This window comes from Ylistrum balloti, unplaced genomic scaffold, assembly GCF_031769215.1.
Source record: "Ylistrum balloti isolate Yb309-2 unplaced genomic scaffold, AGI_CSIRO_Ybal_v1 Utg370088, whole genome shotgun sequence".
Taxonomy (NCBI): Eukaryota; Metazoa; Mollusca; class Bivalvia; order Pectinida; family Pectinidae; genus Ylistrum; species Ylistrum balloti.
In genome coordinates this window covers 5,813-28,019 of record NW_026782121.1, presented here as the reverse complement: position 1 = coordinate 28,019, position 22,207 = coordinate 5,813, and the positions used below count along the sequence as shown (strand labels likewise).

The 22,207-nt window shown below is 37.4% G+C and overlaps 1 protein-coding gene across 1 annotated transcript; it reads left to right on the top strand.

Annotated features, from left to right (window-relative positions):
• Positions 1–1,366: 1,366 nt before the first annotated feature.
• LOC132549894 (toxin CrTX-A-like) lies at positions 1,367–21,977 on the top strand. The gene is made up of 2 exons (XM_060213868.1): positions 1,367–1,429; positions 16,844–21,977. The coding sequence occupies exon 2, from the start codon at positions 16,854–16,856 to the stop codon at positions 18,210–18,212; it is 1,359 nt and encodes a 452-aa protein (XP_060069851.1). The 5' UTR covers positions 1,367–1,429; positions 16,844–16,853; the 3' UTR covers positions 18,213–21,977.
• Positions 21,978–22,207: the final 230 nt, after the last annotated feature.

Below are 22,207 nucleotides of genomic sequence, written 5' to 3'. Positions count from 1 at the left end.
GTTGATGTCCCCTAGTACTCCTGTATTGAGGACCTTTGCTGTTGGTGTTTCCTAATACTCATGTGTTGAGGACCTTAACTGTTGATGTAACTCAGGACTCCCGTCGTGAGGAGTCTTGCTGATGGCGTTTACTTGGAATCTTGTCGTGAGGAGCCTTGGTGTTGGTCTTACCTTGTACTCCGGTCATGAGGTCCTTTGTTTTTGGTGTCAAAAAGGACTCCCGTCGTGAGGACCCTTGCTGTTGGTGTTTCCTTGGAATATTGTTGTGAGAACTCTTGATGTTGGTGTCTCCTTGGACTCTTGTCGTAAGGACCCTGGCTGTTGATGTCCCCTAGTCCTCCTTTCGTGAGGACACTAGCTGTTGATGTCCCCAGGACTCCCGTTGTGAGGACCCTTGCAATTTGTGTCCCTTTCGATGTCCCTCAGGTTGGTGACTCCTTCGACTCCCGTTGTGAGGACTCTTGTTGTTGGTGTCAAAAAGGACTCCCGTCGTGAGGACCCTTGCTGTTGTTTGTTTTCTTAGACTCCCGTCATGAGGACCCTTGCTGTTGGTGTCCCTAAGGACTCCCGTCTTCGAATACATCTCGTCTGTTTCAACTTTTGATACACAAAATTGTGATATTTATACTCCGTGATTAAGAGCAAATGTGTTTGGGTGGCGCAGTGGTAACGCAATAGCATTTCACCAAGGCGTCGTGGGTTCGATTCCTCGATGAGACTTGAAATGGTAGGGGATATCCTGCATGATCATGTGGACTTTCCTTGGATACTCCGGTTTCCTCCCACAAATAAGACTCCTCGCGCATATACATCCAAGCCAACAAATGTGATTAATTTAAGATGGAATAATTTGTTTCGCAGGTGTTGTAAAATAAACGAAGTTGGATAAAAAAAAAGTCAAAAAAGAAAAAATGTTGACGTATATTAAAGATCATATATATATATATATATATATATATATATATATATATATATATATAATAATAATAGAAGACAACCTTAAGATTGGAAACAGATGTTCTTATTGTTCATAATACAGTATTGCTATTGCTACCTCTAGCCGTGGAACATTTACTATGATTATTAATGCAGTAGATTTTTGTTTTAAGAATGGATTAAGATTCACAACAGTGAACATGGCGTCAGTGTGGTGAAATCATATTTAGAACAAACTTATATATTTGGCGCTTTGGATTGTTTATATTTGCATGTTTATTAATTAGTATCAAAATTAAAACTAAAGAAGAATAATAACTTATTATATGAAATACATGTTTCAGTCCCTTCTGAGTATCGAACTCAAAATTATGTGTTTGTGTTTTGTACAGAACAGGTATTTGGACACGACACGATTCCTCCGTCGTTACCAGTTAGCAGGGACTTCCTGTTAAGACGATAAGGTACGCGCATACAACGTACTCTACACCGGGTAAGAATATGTAATTATTTGTTCTTAAAACTGGCTGTGATATCATCTATTGTTCTTACATTAAGTATAGTTATTAGAAATCTAAGAGTATGGTCTACTTCTGCTTTATAGTTACGTTTTACTGTAGAATAGCTTGTAACTAATCTGGTGTGAATTATGAAGGCGTAAGATCGGAGCACAATGAGATAACTGTATCTTAACAGTATATATATCTAAGCAAATTCACTATTACTATCAAAACAATTGGTCAATGGTAGGTCTCTGTTCACTTATTTCCTATCCATTGTAGTAGTCCCAATCATAAAAATGAGCTCAATTTTATAATGTACCAAAGTTAGTTTATGTCACAATGACAAAATATTTTAGTTAGGACAAAATTACCGGGTTTGGGTCTCGGGAAAAAGTACCTATGACAGGGACATTTTATATGCAACTGCTCTTACACTGCGATTATTATTAAAAATCACGCCGGACTTGTCTGAAAGATAATCAGTTGACCTCTTGACATGCTATGTGTTTGGTTCTTGTGGAGCAATGAACCTAAATTATCTAGAACAATTAATAGTTTAACTTGAAACACAATGAATTAACAAACCAGTATTATAAGCAACGACTAAATATACTCTGTCGATCTATTTGATGATAGCCACCAAATTTTATCTTTTAATAGTAAATTCTTTAACCCATCTCTAGAGGCCTTTTGCTGCCGGGGCTGATAACTTTTCCAATATTTGAAAAATCTTTATTAATCATAGTTTCTAAGAATTCTCAGAATTTCTTTATATACTCGATTGCATGTAATAATTTTTGATATTATTTCTATTTAATTTTACTTCCACTGTAACAATATGTATTCTACATTTAGTTGAATTCCAATTTCATTATTCAATTTCCGTAAAGTACCCTAAATCTGACCTAGATAATTAATTTCTTATATCATATATCCATTCGTTGCCCCGTTCAATCAATACAGTTGTCTGAATTTTAGGTTGATATCAATTATCTTAAAAAGTTCAAATTTTGAACTAATTGTAAAGGTAGACTGTCTAGATAGTGATAAATCATAACATTTGGCGTGCATTTCTTAACCAAAAGCATTCTCTATCAAACACTTACACGCAAATGTTCAATATCAGTCACTTTATGAAAACCTTATCTTTTTTACAACTTGCTTGATTTTTCAATCATATCTTCAGTTCCCATCTTAAAATCCAGCCTGAAGGATTGGTTTGTGAGTATCATTCACAGGAGATATGAGATAATTTGAATTAAAATTATCACCGTTTTTTTTTAAATAGAGCAAAGGTAATGAACTTTTGTCTTTTAAGTGAACTCGGCCGATATTTTTAATCACTTCTCATTCTCTAAATAGATCTACTTTCGTTTCAACTGATTGCTAATGACGGCAGTAGGGAACCTGATGTTTCTGGCACAGGTTCATTTGGTGCACTCACATATGGAATCCTTATCACCTCCCTGGTACTTCCCTATTGGCACCCCATTTCAGCAGTGGGTTACTGGTTGATAACGTCACGAGTCACATCTATTTATAGAATGATTGCATAACGTTTTGAAATTTTCAATCGGAGAGCTCCAAAGGTAACAAGATAGAGGTAAGTATAAATTCCGTCCCTTAAGATAATATAACAGACCTAAACGCTTGACCGTCATACATAAAAGTACTTGATGTGGTTGTAGACATACAAAACTCATACTTGCCAATGTCTGCTTTTCATATCTTTTATGTGTGTGGTGCTGTTTACGTAGTGCTATCTATACAGGTGTTGATCTAGTATACACACACACAGATGACATGTCATCGTGTTATCTTAAAGTAGGTAAATCAAATATCAGAAACACATTTTGGACAAACATTTAAGTAATATGTATTATAGAATCTTCAAACCACCATCCAGCGATAGAACACACTGAATACAAAATGGCTAATTACAAACAAACTTTAGCTATACGTTGCTTCACTTGATTGCCCTTTAAAAATGTCCCCGTCGCGACGGAATGAATATGGGTCGGAGAGCCATCCCACACCCATTCTTACATAAATGACATATTCTATTCATATACATCGAGATAAAATATTTAACTACTACGAGTCGTCTACCACTCATGTTACAGTATTAAAACGATATGTGTGCATGATTTCCTACAACATGGTGTCACAAATTGGACCTAACTATGATAGTGCACCCTCCTATTTTGACATCCGCCAGTGCCCGTTTCCATAGCTGATGATTCCATCGTCGAGCAAATAACGCTTGTCATCGAATGGTGACGATCCAATTTTGTTCTTATTGATATTGTGCAGCTGGTGGTCATAGCTCCTTATTTGTGTCATCTCTGACATCTGTCGCGTCCGTCCAAAGAGGAACTGCTTTGTTTGTATTGTGTTTGATTCTTTATAACGCTTTTCTCCTTTGACCTCTTTGTCTCGACATGAAAAGTGGGTTTCATGCGCTCTCCATCTACATATTTCGTTGATGTTTTGTCGTAGACGTAGACATACATTTTGGATTTTAATCATATAAAGTCCTGTATGACATTTCCGTTCGTTTCGTCCTTCACCTTTCCAAATACCTTTTTATTCGTCAAGCTGTAGAAAGGATGTTCTCAATCATATTTTGTAGAACAAAAAGGAGGTGATCTTGCCACATGTCATCGTGTAGGTCATTCGTACGAAAGACATATGCCAGTGAGTCTGTAGCTGTGGAAAAACAATGTTGCGTTGGATACGTTCTTACACCTGACATAGTTGTGGTGGAAGTCGTAACTTAAGGGTCTTTTTTAAATATCTAGAACACTGTAGCCGACGTAGATCAGTCGGTTTAGGTTCAAATGTTTCAACATAGAATAGACGACATAGAATTAGTGACCTGCATTTGGTCGGGGTAGTGGGGTTCATGGAGCTCATGGGGATACTCAAGGTCTACTTCAAGGATATAACCTTCGGGCGAACTATCCGAAATATCCATTAAGTCAATGTTGTCTTTTTCTTTATCGCTTTGCGTACAAAAGACATGAGTTGGAAAGGATGGTGACAACCCACCAACAGAGATTATTTGCGTCTAAGTACGCAATATATATATATCTTCATATGTTGGGGTCATACTCAAGGGCATAAGGGTTGTCAGCTGCGGTATGACGATAGGTAACCATTAATACCACCATAAATACCATAATACCACCACGTAGACCTTTCCCTATAAACAAATGCAGATCGATATTGGTGAGGAGCTCAAGCGGAACGCCAGTCATTTTGAGTGCTGCTTGCCAGGCCAGACCTGACGAGGTGTAAAAGCGAGTAGCATCTAAACCATATGATTCTAGACACAGATTAAAGAAATTCTCAAAGACATCCGCTTATCCATATGTAACAGAAAGATCGTAAAGATCAGAGTAATCTCCGATAATCTGCATGTGGAAGTTTCTCATACAGTCTGGGCATGCTGGTATGCCTTCTGTGTTAGATATTCCCGACAAACTTCTGTGAAATGCCTCTTTAGGAGGACCTGTATGGTCCGTCAAAATAGTTGTATGGTTATACTTGTTTTTGTGAAAAGTTGTCGATGTTGTCCTGCCCAAAATGGTCGGTCATATGTTTGAAGTTTCCCTTGCTTTCCTGTGCCGAATCCCTATCAGTTTTTTTTTAAGGAAGCTGGGAAAAACTGAAAGCTACCTATAAAATCCGTACACCTTAATGGAAAGGGGAAACATTTTCCATATTGCTTGGAATACATTTGATCTCTTAGGTTTGCACTTAACCTATTGCGTGCACGATGAGATGGGATTTATACCCTCTCAGACTGTGAAAGAAGACGGGAATGCGGCCTGTGTATTTATACTTTATATTACAGTCAGTGTGGGCTGCACATCGAAATGCACCAGTCACGTAACAATGAGCACGCACTTGGTCATTTCCAAGCTTTTTCCCACAAATGTGGCACATGGCTGCCTTCTTAATTGCTTGCCGGTCGCTTTCCGGTCTTGGCCTTTGGTTCTTTTCCAGTTCTACTAGTGCTATTTTTTTTATTTTATCTTTTTTTTTTGTTAATTTTTTACCTTAACTGCTAGATATTCACAATAGTTTAACGTATAGGACTTCCATTGAACTGAGTCATTTTAGTATTTATATATACTATATAATAAGAAAAACATAATTAGCTTGTATGTTTCGGTCAGATTTAATTAACCCTAGATGGTATTTGAAGTTCAAAGTTCGCCTTTTTTATAATTCGCCTTTCTTTTACAGCTAGAGCATCATGGCAAATGCTGATGCAGTATTTTGAATTAACAAACCAGTATTATAAGCAACGACTAAATATACTCTGTCGATCTATTTGATGATAGTCACCAAATTTTATCTTTTAATAGTAAATTCTTTAACCCATCTCTAGAGGCCTTTTGCTGCCGGGGCTGATAACTTTTCCAATATTTGAAAAATCTTTATTAATCATAGTTTCTAAGAATTCTCAGAATTTCTTTATATACTCGATTGCATGTAATAATTTTTGATATTATTTCTATTTAATTTTACTTCCACTGTCACAATATGTATTCTACATTTAGTTGAATTCCAATTTCATTATTCAATTTCCGTAAAGTACCCTAAATCTGACCTAGATAATTAATTTCTTATATCATATATCCATTCGTTGCCCCGTTCAATCAATACAGTTGCCTGAATTTTAGGTTGATATCAATTATCTTAAAAAGTTCAAATTTTGAACTAATTGTAAAGGTAGACTGTCTAGATAGTGATAAATCATAACATTTGGCGTGCATTTCTTAACCAAAAGCATTCTCTATCAAACACTTACACGCAAATGTTCAATATCAGTCACTTTATGAAAACCTTATCTTTTTTACAACTTGCTTGATTTTTCAATCATATCTTCCGTTCCCATCTTAAAATCCAGCCTGAAGGATTGGTTTGTGAGTATCATTCACAGGAGATATGAGATAATTTGAATTAAAATTATCACCGTTTTTTTTTAAATAGAGCAAAGGTAATGAACTTTTGTCTTTTAAGTGAACTCGGCCGATATTTTTAATCACTTCTCATTCTCTAAATAGATCTACTTTCGTTTCAACTGATTGCTAATGACGGCAGTAGGGAACCTGATGTTTCTGGCACAGGTTCATTTGGTGCACTCACATATGGAATCCTTATCACCTCCCTGGTACTTCCCTATTGGCACCCCATTTCAGCAGTGGGTTACTGGTTGATAACGTCACGAGTCACATCTATTTATAGAATGATTGCATAACGTTTTGAAATTTTCAATCGGAGAGCTCCAAAGGTAACAAGATAGAGGTAAGTATAAATTCCGTCCCTTAAGATAATATAACAGACCTAAACGCTTGACCGTCATACATAAAAGTACTTGATGTAGTTGTAGACATACAAAACTCATACTTGCCAATGTCTGCTTTTCATATCTTTTATGTGTGCGGTGCTGTTTACGTAGTGCGATCTATACAGGTGTTGATCTAGTATACACACACACAGATGACATGTCATCGTGTTATCTTAAAGGTAGGTAAATCAAATATCAGAAACACATTTTTGACAAACATTTAAGTAATATGTATTATAGAATCTTCAAACCACCATCCAGCGATAGAACACACTGAATACAAAATGGCTAATTACAAACAAACTTTAGCTATACGTTGCTTCACTTGATTGCCCTTTAAAAATGTCCCCGTCGCGATGGAATGAATATGGGTCGGAGAGCCATCCCACACCCGTTCTTACATAACTGACATATTCTATTCATATACATCGAGATAAAATATTTAACTACTACGAGTCGTCTACCACTCATGTTACAGTATTAAAACGATATGTGTGCATGATTTCCTACAACATGGTGTCACAAATTTGACCTAACTATGATAGTGCACCCTCCTATTTTGACATCCGCCAGTGCCCGTTTCCATAGCTGATGATTCCATCGTCGAGCAAATAACGCTTGTCATCGAATGGTGACGATCCAATTTTGTTCTTATTGATATTGTGCAGCTGGTGGTCATAGCTCCTTATTTGTGTCATCTCTGACATCTGTCGCGTCCGTCCAAAGAGGAACTGCTTTGTTTGTATTGTGTTTGATTCTTTATAACGCTTTTCTCCTTTGACCTCTTTGTCTCGACATGAAAAGTGGGTTTCATGCGCTCTCCATCTACATATTTCGTTGATGTTTTGTCGTAGACGTAGACATACATTTTGGATTTTAATCATATAAAGTCCTGTATGACATTTCCGTTCGTTTCGTCCTTCACCTTTCCAAATACCTTTTTATTCGTCAAGCTGTAGAAAGGATGTTCTCAATCATATTTTGTAGAACAAAAAGGAGGTGATCTTGCCACATGTCATCGTGTAGGTCATTCGTACGAAAGACATATGCCAGTGAGTCTGTAGCTGTGGAAAAACAATGTTGCGTTGGATACGTTCTTACACCTGACATAGTTGTGGTGGAAGTCGTAACTTAAGGGTCTTTTTTAAATATCTAGAACACTGTAGCCGACGTAGATCAGTCGGTTTAGGTTCAAATGTTTCAACATAGAATAGACGACATAGAATTAGTGACCTGCATTTGGTCGGGGTAGTGGGGTTCATGGAGCTCATGGGGATACTCAAGGTCTACTTCAAGGATATAACCTTCGGGCGAACTATCCGAAATATCCATTAAGTCAATGTTGTCTTTTTCTTTATCGCTTTGCGTACAAAAGACATGAGTTGGAAAGGATGGTGACAACCCACCAACAGAGATTATTTGCGTCTAAGTACGCAATATATATATATCTTCATATGTTGGGGTCATACTCAAGGGCATAAGGGTTGTCAGCTGCGGTATGACGATAGGTAACCATTAATACCACCATAAATACCATAATACCACCACGTAGACCTTTCCCTATAAACAAATGCAGATCGATATTGGTGAGGAGCTCAAGCGGAACGCCAGTCATTTTGAGTGCTGCTTGCCAGGCCAGACCTGACGAGGTGTAAAAGCGAGTAGCATCTAAACCATATGATTCTAGACACAGATTAAAGAAATTCTCAAAGACATCCGCTTATCCATATGTAACAGAAAGATCGTAAAGATCAGAGTAATCTCCGATAATCTGCATGTGGAAGTTTCTCATACAGTCTGGGCATGCTGGTATGCCTTCTGTGTTAGATATTCCCGACAAACTTCTGTGAAATGCCTCTTTAGGAGGACCTGTATGGTCCGTCAAAATAGTTGTATGGTTATACTTGTTTTTGTGAAAAGTTGTCGATGTTGTCCTGCCCAAAATGGTCGGTCATATGTTTGAAGTTTCCCTTGCTTTCCTGTGCCGAATCCCTATCAGCTTTTTTTTAAGGAAGCTGGGAAAAACTGAAAGCTACCTATAAAATCCGTACACCTTAATGGAAAGGGGAAACATTTTCCATATTGCTTGGAATACATTTGATCTCTTAGGTTTGCACTTAACCTATTGCGTGCACGATGAGATGGGATTTATACCCTCTCAGACTGTGAAAGAAGACGGGAATGCGGCCTGTGTATTTATACTTTATATTACAGTCAGTGTGGGCTGCACATCGAAATGCACCAGTCACGTAACAATGAGCACGCACTTGGTCATTTCCAAGCTTTTTCCCACAAATGTGGCACATGGCTGCCTTCTTAATTGCTTGCCGGTCGCTTTCCGGTCTTGGCCTTTGGTTCTTTTCCAGTTCTACTAGTGCTATTTTTTTTATTTTATCTTTTTTTTTTGTTAATTTTTTACCTTAACTGCTAGATATTCACAATAGTTTAACGTATAGGACTTCCATTGAACTGAGTCATTTTAGTATTTATATATACTATATAATAAGAAAAACATAATTAGCTTGTATGTTTCGGTCAGATTTAATTAACCCTAGATGGTATTTGAAGTTCAAAGTTCGCCTTTTTTATAATTCGCCTTTCTTTTACAGCTAGAGCATCATGGCAAATGCTGATGCAGTATTTTGAATTAACAAACCAGTATTATAAGCAACGACTAAATATACTCTGTCGATCTATTTGATGATAGTCACCAAATTTTATCTTTTAATAGTAAATTCTTTAACCCATCTCTAGAGGCCTTTTGCTGCCGGGGCTGATAACTTTTCCAATATTTGAAAAATCTTTATTAATCATAGTTTCTAAGAATTCTCAGAATTTCTTTATATACTCGATTGCATGTAATAATTTTTGATATTATTTCTATTTAATTTTACTTCCACTGTCACAATATGTATTCTACATTTAGTTGAATTCCAATTTCATTATTCAATTTCCGTAAAGTACCCTAAATCTGACCTAGATAATTAATTTCTTATATCATATATCCATTCGTTGCCCCGTTCAATCAATACAGTTGCCTGAATTTTAGGTTGATATCAATTATCTTAAAAAGTTCAAATTTTGAACTAATTGTAAAGGTAGACTGTCTAGATAGTGATAAATCATAACATTTGGCGTGCATTTCTTAACCAAAAGCATTCTCTATCAAACACTTACACGCAAATGTTCAATATCAGTCACTTTATGAAAACCTTATCTTTTTTACAACTTGCTTGATTTTTCAATCATATCTTCCGTTCCCATCTTAAAATCCAGCCTGAAGGATTGGTTTGTGAGTATCATTCACAGGAGATATGAGATAATTTGAATTAAAATTATCACCGTTTTTTTTTAAATAGAGCAAAGGTAATGAACTTTTGTCTTTTAAGTGAACTCGGCCGATATTTTTAATCACTTCTCATTCTCTAAATAGATCTACTTTCGTTTCAACTGATTGCTAATGACGGCAGTAGGGAACCTGATGTTTCTGGCACAGGTTCATTTGGTGCACTCACATATGGAATCCTTATCACCTCCCTGGTACTTCCCTATTGGCACCCCATTTCAGCAGTGGGTTACTGGTTGATAACGTCACGAGTCACATCTATTTATAGAATGATTGCATAACGTTTTGAAATTTTCAATCGGAGAGCTCCAAAGGTAACAAGATAGAGGTAAGTATAAATTCCGTCCCTTAAGATAATATAACAGACCTAAACGCTTGACCGTCATACATAAAAGTACTTGATGTAGTTGTAGACATACAAAACTCATACTTGCCAATGTCTGCTTTTCATATCTTTTATGTGTGCGGTGCTGTTTACGTAGTGCGATCTATACAGGTGTTGATCTAGTATACACACACACAGATGACATGTCATCGTGTTATCTTAAAGGTAGGTAAATCAAATATCAGAAACACATTTTTGACAAACATTTAAGTAATATGTATTATAGAATCTTCAAACCACCATCCAGCGATAGAACACACTGAATACAAAATGGCTAATTACAAACAAACTTTAGCTATACGTTGCTTCACTTGATTGCCCTTTAAAAATGTCCCCGTCGCGATGGAATGAATATGGGTCGGAGAGCCATCCCACACCCGTTCTTACATAACTGACATATTCTATTCATATACATCGAGATAAAATATTTAACTACTACGAGTCGTCTACCACTCATGTTACAGTATTAAAACGATATGTGTGCATGATTTCCTACAACATGGTGTCACAAATTTGACCTAACTATGATAGTGCACCCTCCTATTTTGACATCCGCCAGTGCCCGTTTCCATAGCTGATGATTCCATCGTCGAGCAAATAACGCTTGTCATCGAATGGTGACGATCCAATTTTGTTCTTATTGATATTGTGCAGCTGGTGGTCATAGCTCCTTATTTGTGTCATCTCTGACATCTGTCGCGTCCGTCCAAAGAGGAACTGCTTTGCTTGTATTGTGTTTGATTCTTTATAACGCTTTTCTCCTTTGACCTCTTTGTCTCGACATGAAAAGTGGGTTTCATGCGCTCTCCATCTACATATTTCGTTGATGTTTTGTCGTAGACGTAGACATACATTTTGGATTTTAATCATATAAAGTCCTGTATGACATTTCCGTTCGTTTCGTCCTTCACCTTTCCAAATACCTTTTTATTCGTCAAGCTGTAGAAAGGATGTTCTCAATCATATTTTGTAGAACAAAAAGGAGGTGATCTTGCCACATGTCATCGTGTAGGTCATTCGTACGAAAGACATATGCCAGTGAGTCTGTAGCTGTGGAAAAACAATGTTGCGTTGGATACGTTCTTACACCTGACATAGTTGTGGTGGAAGTCGTAACTTAAGGGTCTTTTTTAAATATCTAGAACACTGTAGCCGACGTAGATCAGTCGGTTTAGGTTCAAATGTTTCAACATAGAATAGACGACATAGAATTAGTGACCTGCATTTGGTCGGGGTAGTGGGGTTCATGGAGCTCATGGGGATACTCAAGGTCTACTTCAAGGATATAACCTTCGGGCGAACTATCCGAAATATCCATTAAGTCAATGTTGTCTTTTTCTTTATCGCTTTGCGTACAAAAGACATGAGTTGGAAAGGATGGTGACAACCCACCAACAGAGATTATTTGCGTCTAAGTACGCAATATATATATATCTTCATATGTTGGGGTCATACTCAAGGGCATAAGGGTTGTCAGCTGCGGTATGACGATAGGTAACCATTAATACCACCATAATTACCATAATACCACCACGTAGACCTTTCCCTATAAACAAATGCAGATCGATATTGGTGAGGAGCTCAAGCGGAACGCCAGTCATTTTGAGTGCTGCTTGCCAGGCCAGACCTGACGAGGTGTAAAAGCGAGTAGCATCTAAACCATATGATTCTAGACACAGATTAAAGAAATTCTCAAAGACATCCGCTTATCCATATGTAACAGAAAGATCGTAAAGATCAGAGTAATCTCCGATAATCTGCATGTGGAAGTTTCTCATACAGTCTGGGCATGCTGGTATGCCTTCTGTGTTAGATATTCCCGACAAACTTCTGTGAAATGCCTCTTTAGGAGGACCTGTATGGTCCGTCAAAATAGTTGTATGGTTATACTTGTTTTTGTGAAAAGTTGTCGATGTTGTCCTGCCCAAAATGGTCGGTCATATGTTTGAAGTTTCCCTTGCTTTCCTGTGCCGAATCCCTATCAGTTTTTTTTAAGGAAGCTGGGAAAAACTGAAAGCTACCTATAAAATCCGTACACCTTAATGGAAAGGGGAAACATTTTCCATATTGCTTGGAATACATTTGATCTCTTAGGTTTGCACTTAACCTATTGCGTGCACGATGAGATGGGATTTATACCCTCTCAGATTGTGAAAGAAGACGGGAATGCGGCCTGTGTATTTATACTTTATATTACAGTCAGTGTGGGCTGCACATCGAAATGCACCAGTCACGTAACAATGAGCACGCACTTGGTCATTTCCAAGCTTTTTCCCACAAATGTGGCACATGGCTGCCTTCTTAATTGCTTGCCGGTCGCTTTCCGGTCTTGGCCTTTGGTTCTTTTCCAGTTCTACTAGTGCTATTTTTTTTATTTTATCTTTTTTTTTTGTTAATTTTTTACCTTAACTGCTAGATATTCACAATAGTTTAACGTATAGGACTTCCATTGAACTGAGTCATTTTAGTATTTATATATACTATATAATAAGAAAAACATAATTAGCTTGTATGTTTCGGTCAGATTTAATTAACCCTAGATGGTATTTGAAGTTCAAAGTTCGCCTTTTTTATAATTCGCCTTTCTTTTACAGCTAGAGCATCATGGCAAATGCTGATGCAGTATTTTGAATTAACAAACCAGTATTATAAGCAACGACTAAATATACTCTGTCGATCTATTTGATGATAGTCACCAAATTTTATCTTTTAATAGTAAATTCTTTAACCCATCTCTAGAGACCTTTTGCTGCCGGGGCTGATAACTTTTCCAATATTTGAAAAATCTTTATTAATCATAGTTTCTAAGAATTCTCAGAATTTCTTTATATACTCGATTGCATGTAATAATTTTTGATATTATTTCTATTTAATTTTACTTCCACTGTCACAATATGTATTCTACATTTAGTTGAATTCCAATTTCATTATTCAATTTCCGTAAAGTACCCTAAATCTGACCTAGATAATTAATTTCTTATATCATATATCCATTCGTTGCCCCGTTCAATCAATACAGTTGTCTGAATTTTAGGTTAATATCAATTATCTTAAAAAGTTCAAATTTTGAACTAATTGTAAAGGTAGACTGTCTAGATAGTGATAAATCATAACATTTGGCGTGCATTTCTTAACCAAAAGCATTCTCTATCAAACACTTACACGCAAATGTTCAATATCAGTCACTTTATGAAAACCTTATCTTTTTTACAACTTGCTTGATTTTTCAATCATATCTTCCGTTCCCATCTTAAAATCCAGCCTGAAGGATTGGTTTGTGAGTATCATTCACAGGAGATATGAGATAATTTGAATTAAAATTATCACCGTTTTTTTTAAATAGAGCAAAGGTAATGAACTTTTGTCTTTTAAGTGAACTCGGCCGATATTTTTAATCACTTCTCATTCTCTAAATAGATCTACTTTCGTTTCAACTGATTGCTAATGACGGCAGTAGGGAACCTGATGTTTCTGGCACAGGTTCATTTGGTGCACTCACATATGGAATCCTTATCACCTCCCTGGTACTTCCCTATTGGCACCCCATTTCAGCAGTGGGTTACTGGTTGATAACGTCACGAGTCACATCTATTTATAGAATGATTGCATAACGTTTTGAAATTTTCAATCGGAGAGCTCCAAAGGTAACAAGATAGAGGTAAGTATAAATTCCGTCCCTTAAGATAATATAACAGACCTAAACGCTTGACCGTCATACATAAAAGTACTTGATGTAGTTGTAGACATACAAAACTCATGCTTGCCAATGTCTGCTTTTCATATCTTTTATGTGTGTGGTGCTGTTTACGTAGTGCTATCTATACAGGTGTTGATCTAGTATACACACACACAGATGACATGTCATCGTGTTATCTTAAAGGTAGGTAAATCAAATATCAGAAACACATTTTTGACAAACATTTAAGTAATATGTATTATAGAATCTTCAAATCACCATCCAGCGATAGAACACACTGAATACAAAATGGCTAATTACAAACAAACTTTAGCTATACGTTGCTTCACTTGATTGCCCTTTAAAAATGTCCCCGTCGCGATGGAATGAATATGGGTCGGAGAGCCATCCCACACCCGTTCTTACATAACTGACATATTCTATTCATATACATCGAGATAAAATATTTAACTACTACGAGTCGTCTACCACTCATGTTACAGTATTAAAACGATATGTGTGCATGATTTCCTACAACATGGTGTCACAAATTTGACCTAACTATGATAGTGCACCCTCCTATTTTGACATCCGCCAGTGCCCGTTTCCATAGCTGATGATTCCATCGTCGAGCAAATAACGCTTGTCATCGAATGGTGACGATCCAATTTTGTTCTTATTGATATTGTGCAGCTGGTGGTCATAGCTCCTTATTTGTGTCATCTCTGACATCTGTCGCGTCCGTCCAAAGAGGAACTGCTTTGTTTGTATTGTGTTTGATTCTTTATAACGCTTTTCTCCTTTGACCTCTTTGTCTCGACATGAAAAGTGGGTTTCATGCGCTCTCCATCTACATATTTCGTTGATGTTTTGTCGTAGACGTAGACATACATTTTGGATTTTAATCATATAAAGTCCTGTATGACATTTCCGTTCGTTTCGTCCTTCACCTTTCCAAATACCTTTTTATTCGTCAAGCTGTAGAAAGGATGTTCTCAATCATATTTTGTAGAACAAAAAGGAGGTGATCTTGCCACATGTCATCGTGTAGGTCATTCGTACGAAAGACATATGCCAGTGAGTCTGTAGCTGTGGAAAAACAATGTTGCGTTGGATACGTTCTTACACCTGACATAGTTGTGGTGGAAGTCGTAACTTAAGGGTCTTTTTTAAATATCTAGAACACTGTAGCCGACGTAGATCAGTCGGTTTAGGTTCAAATGTTTCAACATAGAATAGACGACATAGAATTAGTGACCTGCATTTGGTCGGGGTAGTGGGGTTCATGGAGCTCATGGGGATACTCAAGGTCTACTTCAAGGATATAACCTTCGGGCGAACTATCCGAAATATCCATTAAGTCAATGTTGTCTTTTTCTTTATCGCTTTGCGTACAAAAGACATGAGTTGGAAAGGATGGTGACAACCCACCAACAGAGATTATTTGCGTCTAAGTACGCAATATATATATATCTTCATATGTTGGGGTCATACTCAAGGGCATAAGGGTTGTCAGCTGCGGTATGACGATAGGTAACCATTAATACCACCATAAATACCATAATACCACCACGTAGACCTTTCCCTATAAACAAATGCAGATCGATATTGGTGAGGAGCTCAAGCGGAACGCCAGTCATTTTGAGTGCTGCTTGCCAGGCCAGACCTGACGAGGTGTAAAAGCGAGTAGCATCTAAACCATATGATTCTAGACACAGATTAAAGAAATTCTCAAAGACATCCGCTTATCCATATGTAACAGAAAGATCGTAAAGATCAGAGTAATCTCCGATAATCTGCATGTGGAAGTTTCTCATACAGTCTGGGCATGCTGGTATGCCTTCTGTGTTAGATATTCCCGACAAACTTCTGTGAAATGCCTCTTTAGGAGGACCTGTATGGTCCGTCAAAATAGTTGTATGGTTATACTTGTTTTTGTGAAAAGTTGTCGATGTTGTCCTGCCCAAAATGGTCGGTCATATGTTTGAAGTTTCCCTTGCTTTCCTGTGCCGAATCCCTATCAGTTTTTTTTAAGGAAGCTGGGAAAAACTGAAAGCTACCTATAAAATCCGTACACCTTAATGGAAAGGGGAAACATTTTCCATATTGCTTGGAATACATTTGATCTCTTAGGTTTGCACTTAACCTATTGCGTGCACGATGAGATGGGATTTATACCCTCTCAGATTGTGAAAGAAGACGGGAATGCGGCCTGTGTATTTATACTTTATATTACAGTCAGTGTGGGCTGCACATCGAAATGCACCAGTCACGTAACAATGAGCACGCACTTGGTCATTTCCAAGCTTTTTCCCACAAATGTGGCACATGGCTGCCTTCTTAATTGCTTGCCGGTCGCTTTCCGGTCTTGGCCTTTGGTTCTTTTCCAGTTCTACTAGTGCTATTTTTTTTTATTTTATGTTTTTTTTTTTGTTAATTTTTTACCTTAACTGCTAGATATTCACAATAGTTTAACGTATAGGACTTCCATTGAACTGAGTCATTTTAGTATTTATATATACTATATAATAAGAAAAACATAATTAGCTTGTATGTTTCGGTCAGATTTAATTAACCCTAGATGGTATTTGAAGTTCAAAGTTCGCCTTTTTTATAATTCGCCTTTCTTTTACAGCTAGAGCATCATGGCAAATGCTGATGCAGTATTTGGAAAACTTCAAGAGATTGGACACGATCTGGGGAAAGAAAGGGTTACTAATGCACTTGCCAAAAGTCTTGAATACAAGTCGACAACTGAAGGAAACTTGAAAACAATTCTCGCTCAATTTGGTTGTATTGGAATTGGTGTCAAGGATATGCTTGACCCGAACATCGTTAAAAAATGGTATGGACTGATTTCCATCGTGTCTGCTGTTCGGGAGTTAGTGCCTTTATTGACACCCGCAGCAAAGGAGTTTGCAAATTTTATACGTTCCATTTTCATATCTATAGATAAAAATCCGAGAGGTCTTCAGAGCGCTAATGTAATTGATATACTGGCTAAAACTCTTGATTCCTTTGGAGATGATGTGATGAAAGCCGATGTAGATGGCGCATGTCGAGTGTTTTCCTTTGCACATGACGTTCTTATTGGTGTGAGCTCTGATTCTGACGAGTGTCCAAACAGAAGTGAAATATCGGATGTAATCAATATGATTGACATAAAGAACGGCGTGAAAACGTTGGGACAAGTAGAATCAAGAATTTTTTCTTTGATGGAAAACGAGCCTACAACACAATCAGAGAGAGAACTGTCCACGTACAGCGAGAGAGTTACCAAGTTCGTCGACATGTACTGTCACCTTGCAATTCTCCGTGACGCCGTCATGCTGGAGTTTTACGCTTTGCTTATATCCTCAGGACATTCTGACCGCCTGGCAAAAGGTGTCACGGAAGGAATGGAAGGTGAGCACGAGCGGGACAGGAACTTGATAAAATCGTTGGTACTCCCTAACCAAAAACATGTTCGGTTTGCCTCATTCTTTGATCCTGACCGTTGGCCGTTCACTTTTAAATTCATTGAAGGCTACAAGGATTTCTATACAATGGACAATCTGGATAAGGTACCAGTTGTCATGAACACTGTGAAATGGATGAATTGGTTTGCAACACACGACACAAAACCAGCAGTATGTCTCCGTTCCTTGAAATCCTCGTTGGAAAGACCACTGGACAAAACAAAACACAACTTCGTCTTACTGAAGAAAGAGGGATCTTCCTGTTACTACATTAGCCCTCAAGATAAGAAGGATTGGTATGTTGTTATGAGGAATGACGATAAGAAGTGGGTGGAGGTCAGACGAGGAAAGCCTGGCAGAGAAGGCGAGTGGAATCTCTTCAATGTTCAGGACAAAGACTCCGTGTATATTCTCTCCACCAGGCGATGGCCAGTTCATTTTCTGAGCATGTCCGACACGTGGTTTGGCTGGATACATGGAAAGGCAACGTCTGTCTCGGACCCGTCTGTGCAATGGGTGATACAGTACAACGGATCGAGGGCGTAAGGTGTTTTTAGTCAATTGCCTTCCTATGTTCTGCAATGGCTTAAATTCGTAAACGGTTCTGGCGTCATCAGTTATACAGTTTTGGTGACGATTGATTTTTAATCATATATGACCTATATCCACCTGCTTATGAAGTCTGCCGGCAAGTACCTATTATAACCGTTGTTCAGGATTGCTTTATTAGAATTGCTATACATTTCATTTTTCGTGGAGGGTTCACGTAGATATTATTATCATTGCTATGTAAAATTGGAGTAAACTTTACCTTACAGTCAATGACCTTGTTTCAGTTGAATACGATTGTTGATTAATTGTAGTTCAAGTTATTAAACTTAGCTTATATCAGTAATAACCTGTAATATGTGTGTATAGCTGTCATGCCATCTATACCAAATATATAGGTTTGGAAATCATGTTTACGTTCACCCGTTCGAGTAACCTAGTCCACCGTCTTATCTTATTAGGTATAATTTTAAAGCATTGCGTAGTTTGATTCATGCATGAAGCTGATTGGCTGTCAATGTTTGACCAGTAACGTGATCTATGTCCAGTCTCATCTTTCAGTTAGATTGAAAGCGTTAGCCATTTTGTTTCTTCAATTCTATCAATTTTCTTCGATCTTTGACTACTTTACCACAATGTTATACCGTTTGGATTTATGGACCATACAACTTTGTGAGCTTATAAAACTTTGTACACAGTTGTGACTACACTATGTACTCATTTCAAGTATTATGAGATTGATAAACTTTCGTGAGTGCGATAGTGTCCATTATGGCGGGACGCCGAGCTCAGAGACAAAAATCTTCTGGTGAATCTGTGGACATGGGAAATGATATGAACTGGAGTACGTCTCGGTTACGACATGAACTTTGAGTGAAATGCATAATATCTTCACCGAATTTATCCCATCGTGGTTGCAACTATTTGTGGGGACATCTATGAGAAAAGAAGAAAATCTTATTTAAATGTGACAATCTAGCAACTGTACATATCATCAAGAAAGGAAGATATAAGTTAAATCAATTATGATGTTGATGCGACAGTTTACTTGGTGGCTATCCAATTCAACTTTGCTAATTTTGCTGAACATGTACCTGGTATTAGCAAAGACATTGCCGTTTCTCTATCTCGTTTACAGAAGGACAGATTCCGGTCATTAGTCCCAACAGCAGAAGCTCACCCATTTCAGTGCCCGCACCCCATCGCGGTGATGTGGAATGGTCCGACGATGTGACAAGTATCCTCAACAATACTTTTGCTTCGTCTACCAGAGGATCGTACTTGTCAGGTTACAAGGCTGGCTGTCGTTATTTGTGTTTGAACAACAGAACTTGGTCATATACGCCTCCTGTGTCAGAACAATTGTTGATGAATTTTGCGGCTCATTGCCATCAACATTGAAACCTAAGATACTCTACTATTAAGCTGTACTTGTGCCATCATTTCCTGTCATCAGCTGTAGACTGTCCTCTGTACACCCAGAACTTCAACTTCGCTCGTCTGCAATTAGTCATGAACGGCATCAAACGTATGGATGGGAGTCCCAAGTTATCTCGGTATACAGTGACCTTCCCAGTGTTACATTCTCTCTGCACACGACTTCGGAAAGGAGTTTTTAATATTAAACTGGACAGAATGATGTAAACCGTTTGTGTAGTTGCTTTCTTCGGGTTTTTGCGGTGTGGAGAATTTACATGTATGAGTCCTTTTGATCCTATGACAAATTTATGTGTAGGTGATGTAACAATAGCTGTTGATCACACTACATTGTCATTAAAGACGTCAAAAACTGACCCTTTCAGAAAAGGTGTGCACATCCGATTGTTCTGTACTTCTAAATCACTGTGCCCCAAGTGAGTTTTAGACAAGTATATACGTTCTAGACATCAGGATTGTGTCTCCTCAGCCGATGCATTGTCTGTAACGGCAAACGGACAACCATTGACAAGAACTGTGTTTATCAATATGTTAAGGCATGTACTTTCACTTTGTGGTTTTGATCACAATCTTTTTAATGGACACTCTTTCTATATAGGGGCTGCCACATCAGCAGCTTCAAAGCATATTGAAAATCATTTGATCAAGACTTAAGGCCGATGGTCTTCCGATTCATATTGTCGCTACATTCGACTTCCACGGAAGTTCTGTTATCAGCTCAGAAACGCTTGAGTGAACGATAGATATCTTACTAGTGAGGAAAGTGAACTATCGTATTTGTCTTACCTACATGAACTTGTTCAGATGTTCTTGTGTATACAAATGATTCGATTTACAATTATGTTTCCCACATATGTGGATACAAGATAATAGCATACTTTGAGAAGATCAATGGTACTTGTACATTTCAGTTTATTTCTATTGTTCTTTACCAATCAGTTTCGATTTAAACCTAGAACCTCATTTTATGTATTATCATGACAACAGCTCTTATAATTTGTTTATTTCTTTTAATTCTTATTACTTTGGGATTCTCACCTAGCACTTCCATTCGCACCTGGTAATTTTGGACATCATTCTTACAATGAATTTCCCAATTAATAAATTATGTGCAACATTATCAGTTTCAGAGAGTTTCAAAGCGCTCGTTGTGGCAGTATGCCTTCTGCCCGTAGATGTTACAACTCTTTGAGATTGATGTTATGAACTTATTTCATCAAGAAGCAACAACATTTCAATATTCTCTGTCAATAAAAATAGCCAATTTATCTTGTTGATTACAATAAGTCTAGGTAGTTTTAACATATCTTTAATTATATGATTTCACAGAGTTCCAGTACTCATTGTGGCAGTACCAACTTCCCTGTGGTTACTGTTAAAGTTACCTCCGTAAATTGGCAACTATACAACAGAAGCTCTAATATATTGCTGCTTGATGTCTTTCCTTTTTGGTCGTTGCAGAGCAATTCTGCTTTACACAGCAGAGCAATTCTGCACTATGTTTAGCCTTCGCTAACCATCTTTTTAACGAATCAGAGCAGAGTCTTCAATCCAAGTAGAGTTAGGTGTTTTGTATGTATGTTATATTACGTGTATGCATATATTTGTTGCCTATATTGAGTTTCGTTTGTTTAAATCAATACAAGTCAAGAAACTTGAATATGTGATACCTCACAAGGTCGGAGTAAAGTTCATACTCCGAGAAAATGATATTGGTCGAGTGAATGAAATATCACCTTGAAGAGTTAATAAATTCTCCTATTCACATGAAAACATGTCAATAAATGTTTTATTATATAACGACAATCAGTTCTTCTGATTGATCCAAAATTGAAACATAGGCTTTTAGATTAATTTTCCAGTGATACGCCCGACGGAATATTTGGACTGTTACATTCAACTCTTATATATAGAGCTGCCTCTTTCGGTGTAACATCGCTATAGTTTTAGACCCAAGAGAGGTGTTTTGATCAATCGGATTGTAGGAAAAGTGAGTCACACAATAATGCATTGATACCGGAGACTCATGTTTTCATGTCTCATGTTTGGTTGTAATTATTCTATGCTATGACATTTTGAATTAGTATTGTTTTGGTTTTGGTAAACAGGCCATGACAGCTCATTCTATCCGAGGTGCTTTATTCGCACTTGCATAGTCAGCATTGTTGTCAACCTTGTTACCATTTGGAAAGATGTCAGTAGTCATATTAACACATTAAGAGTAAAGGTGTTGAATAAGATAGTCGTCTTATCTAACTGCCGGAAGTTCGTTGTATTGACAGAGAACTACCTGTAGGTAATTGTTGATAACAAATAAAAAGCTAACTTTTCTAGAACAAAATGGTTGTGTGGTCCTTGTTTTTTTCCGAAGGTTTCCATGCAAATTTTCAATTTGTTCATATTTTGCCCAAATTTTATCGAATTTGAATTTTTCACTGAATTAGATTGTCACATGACACAACTCGGGGATTAATCTGAAGTCATGTGACTGGATCTATAGTTTCACTTTCATAGGAATATTCTAACCTTGAGAGTGTAAGCATAAACCACGGGAT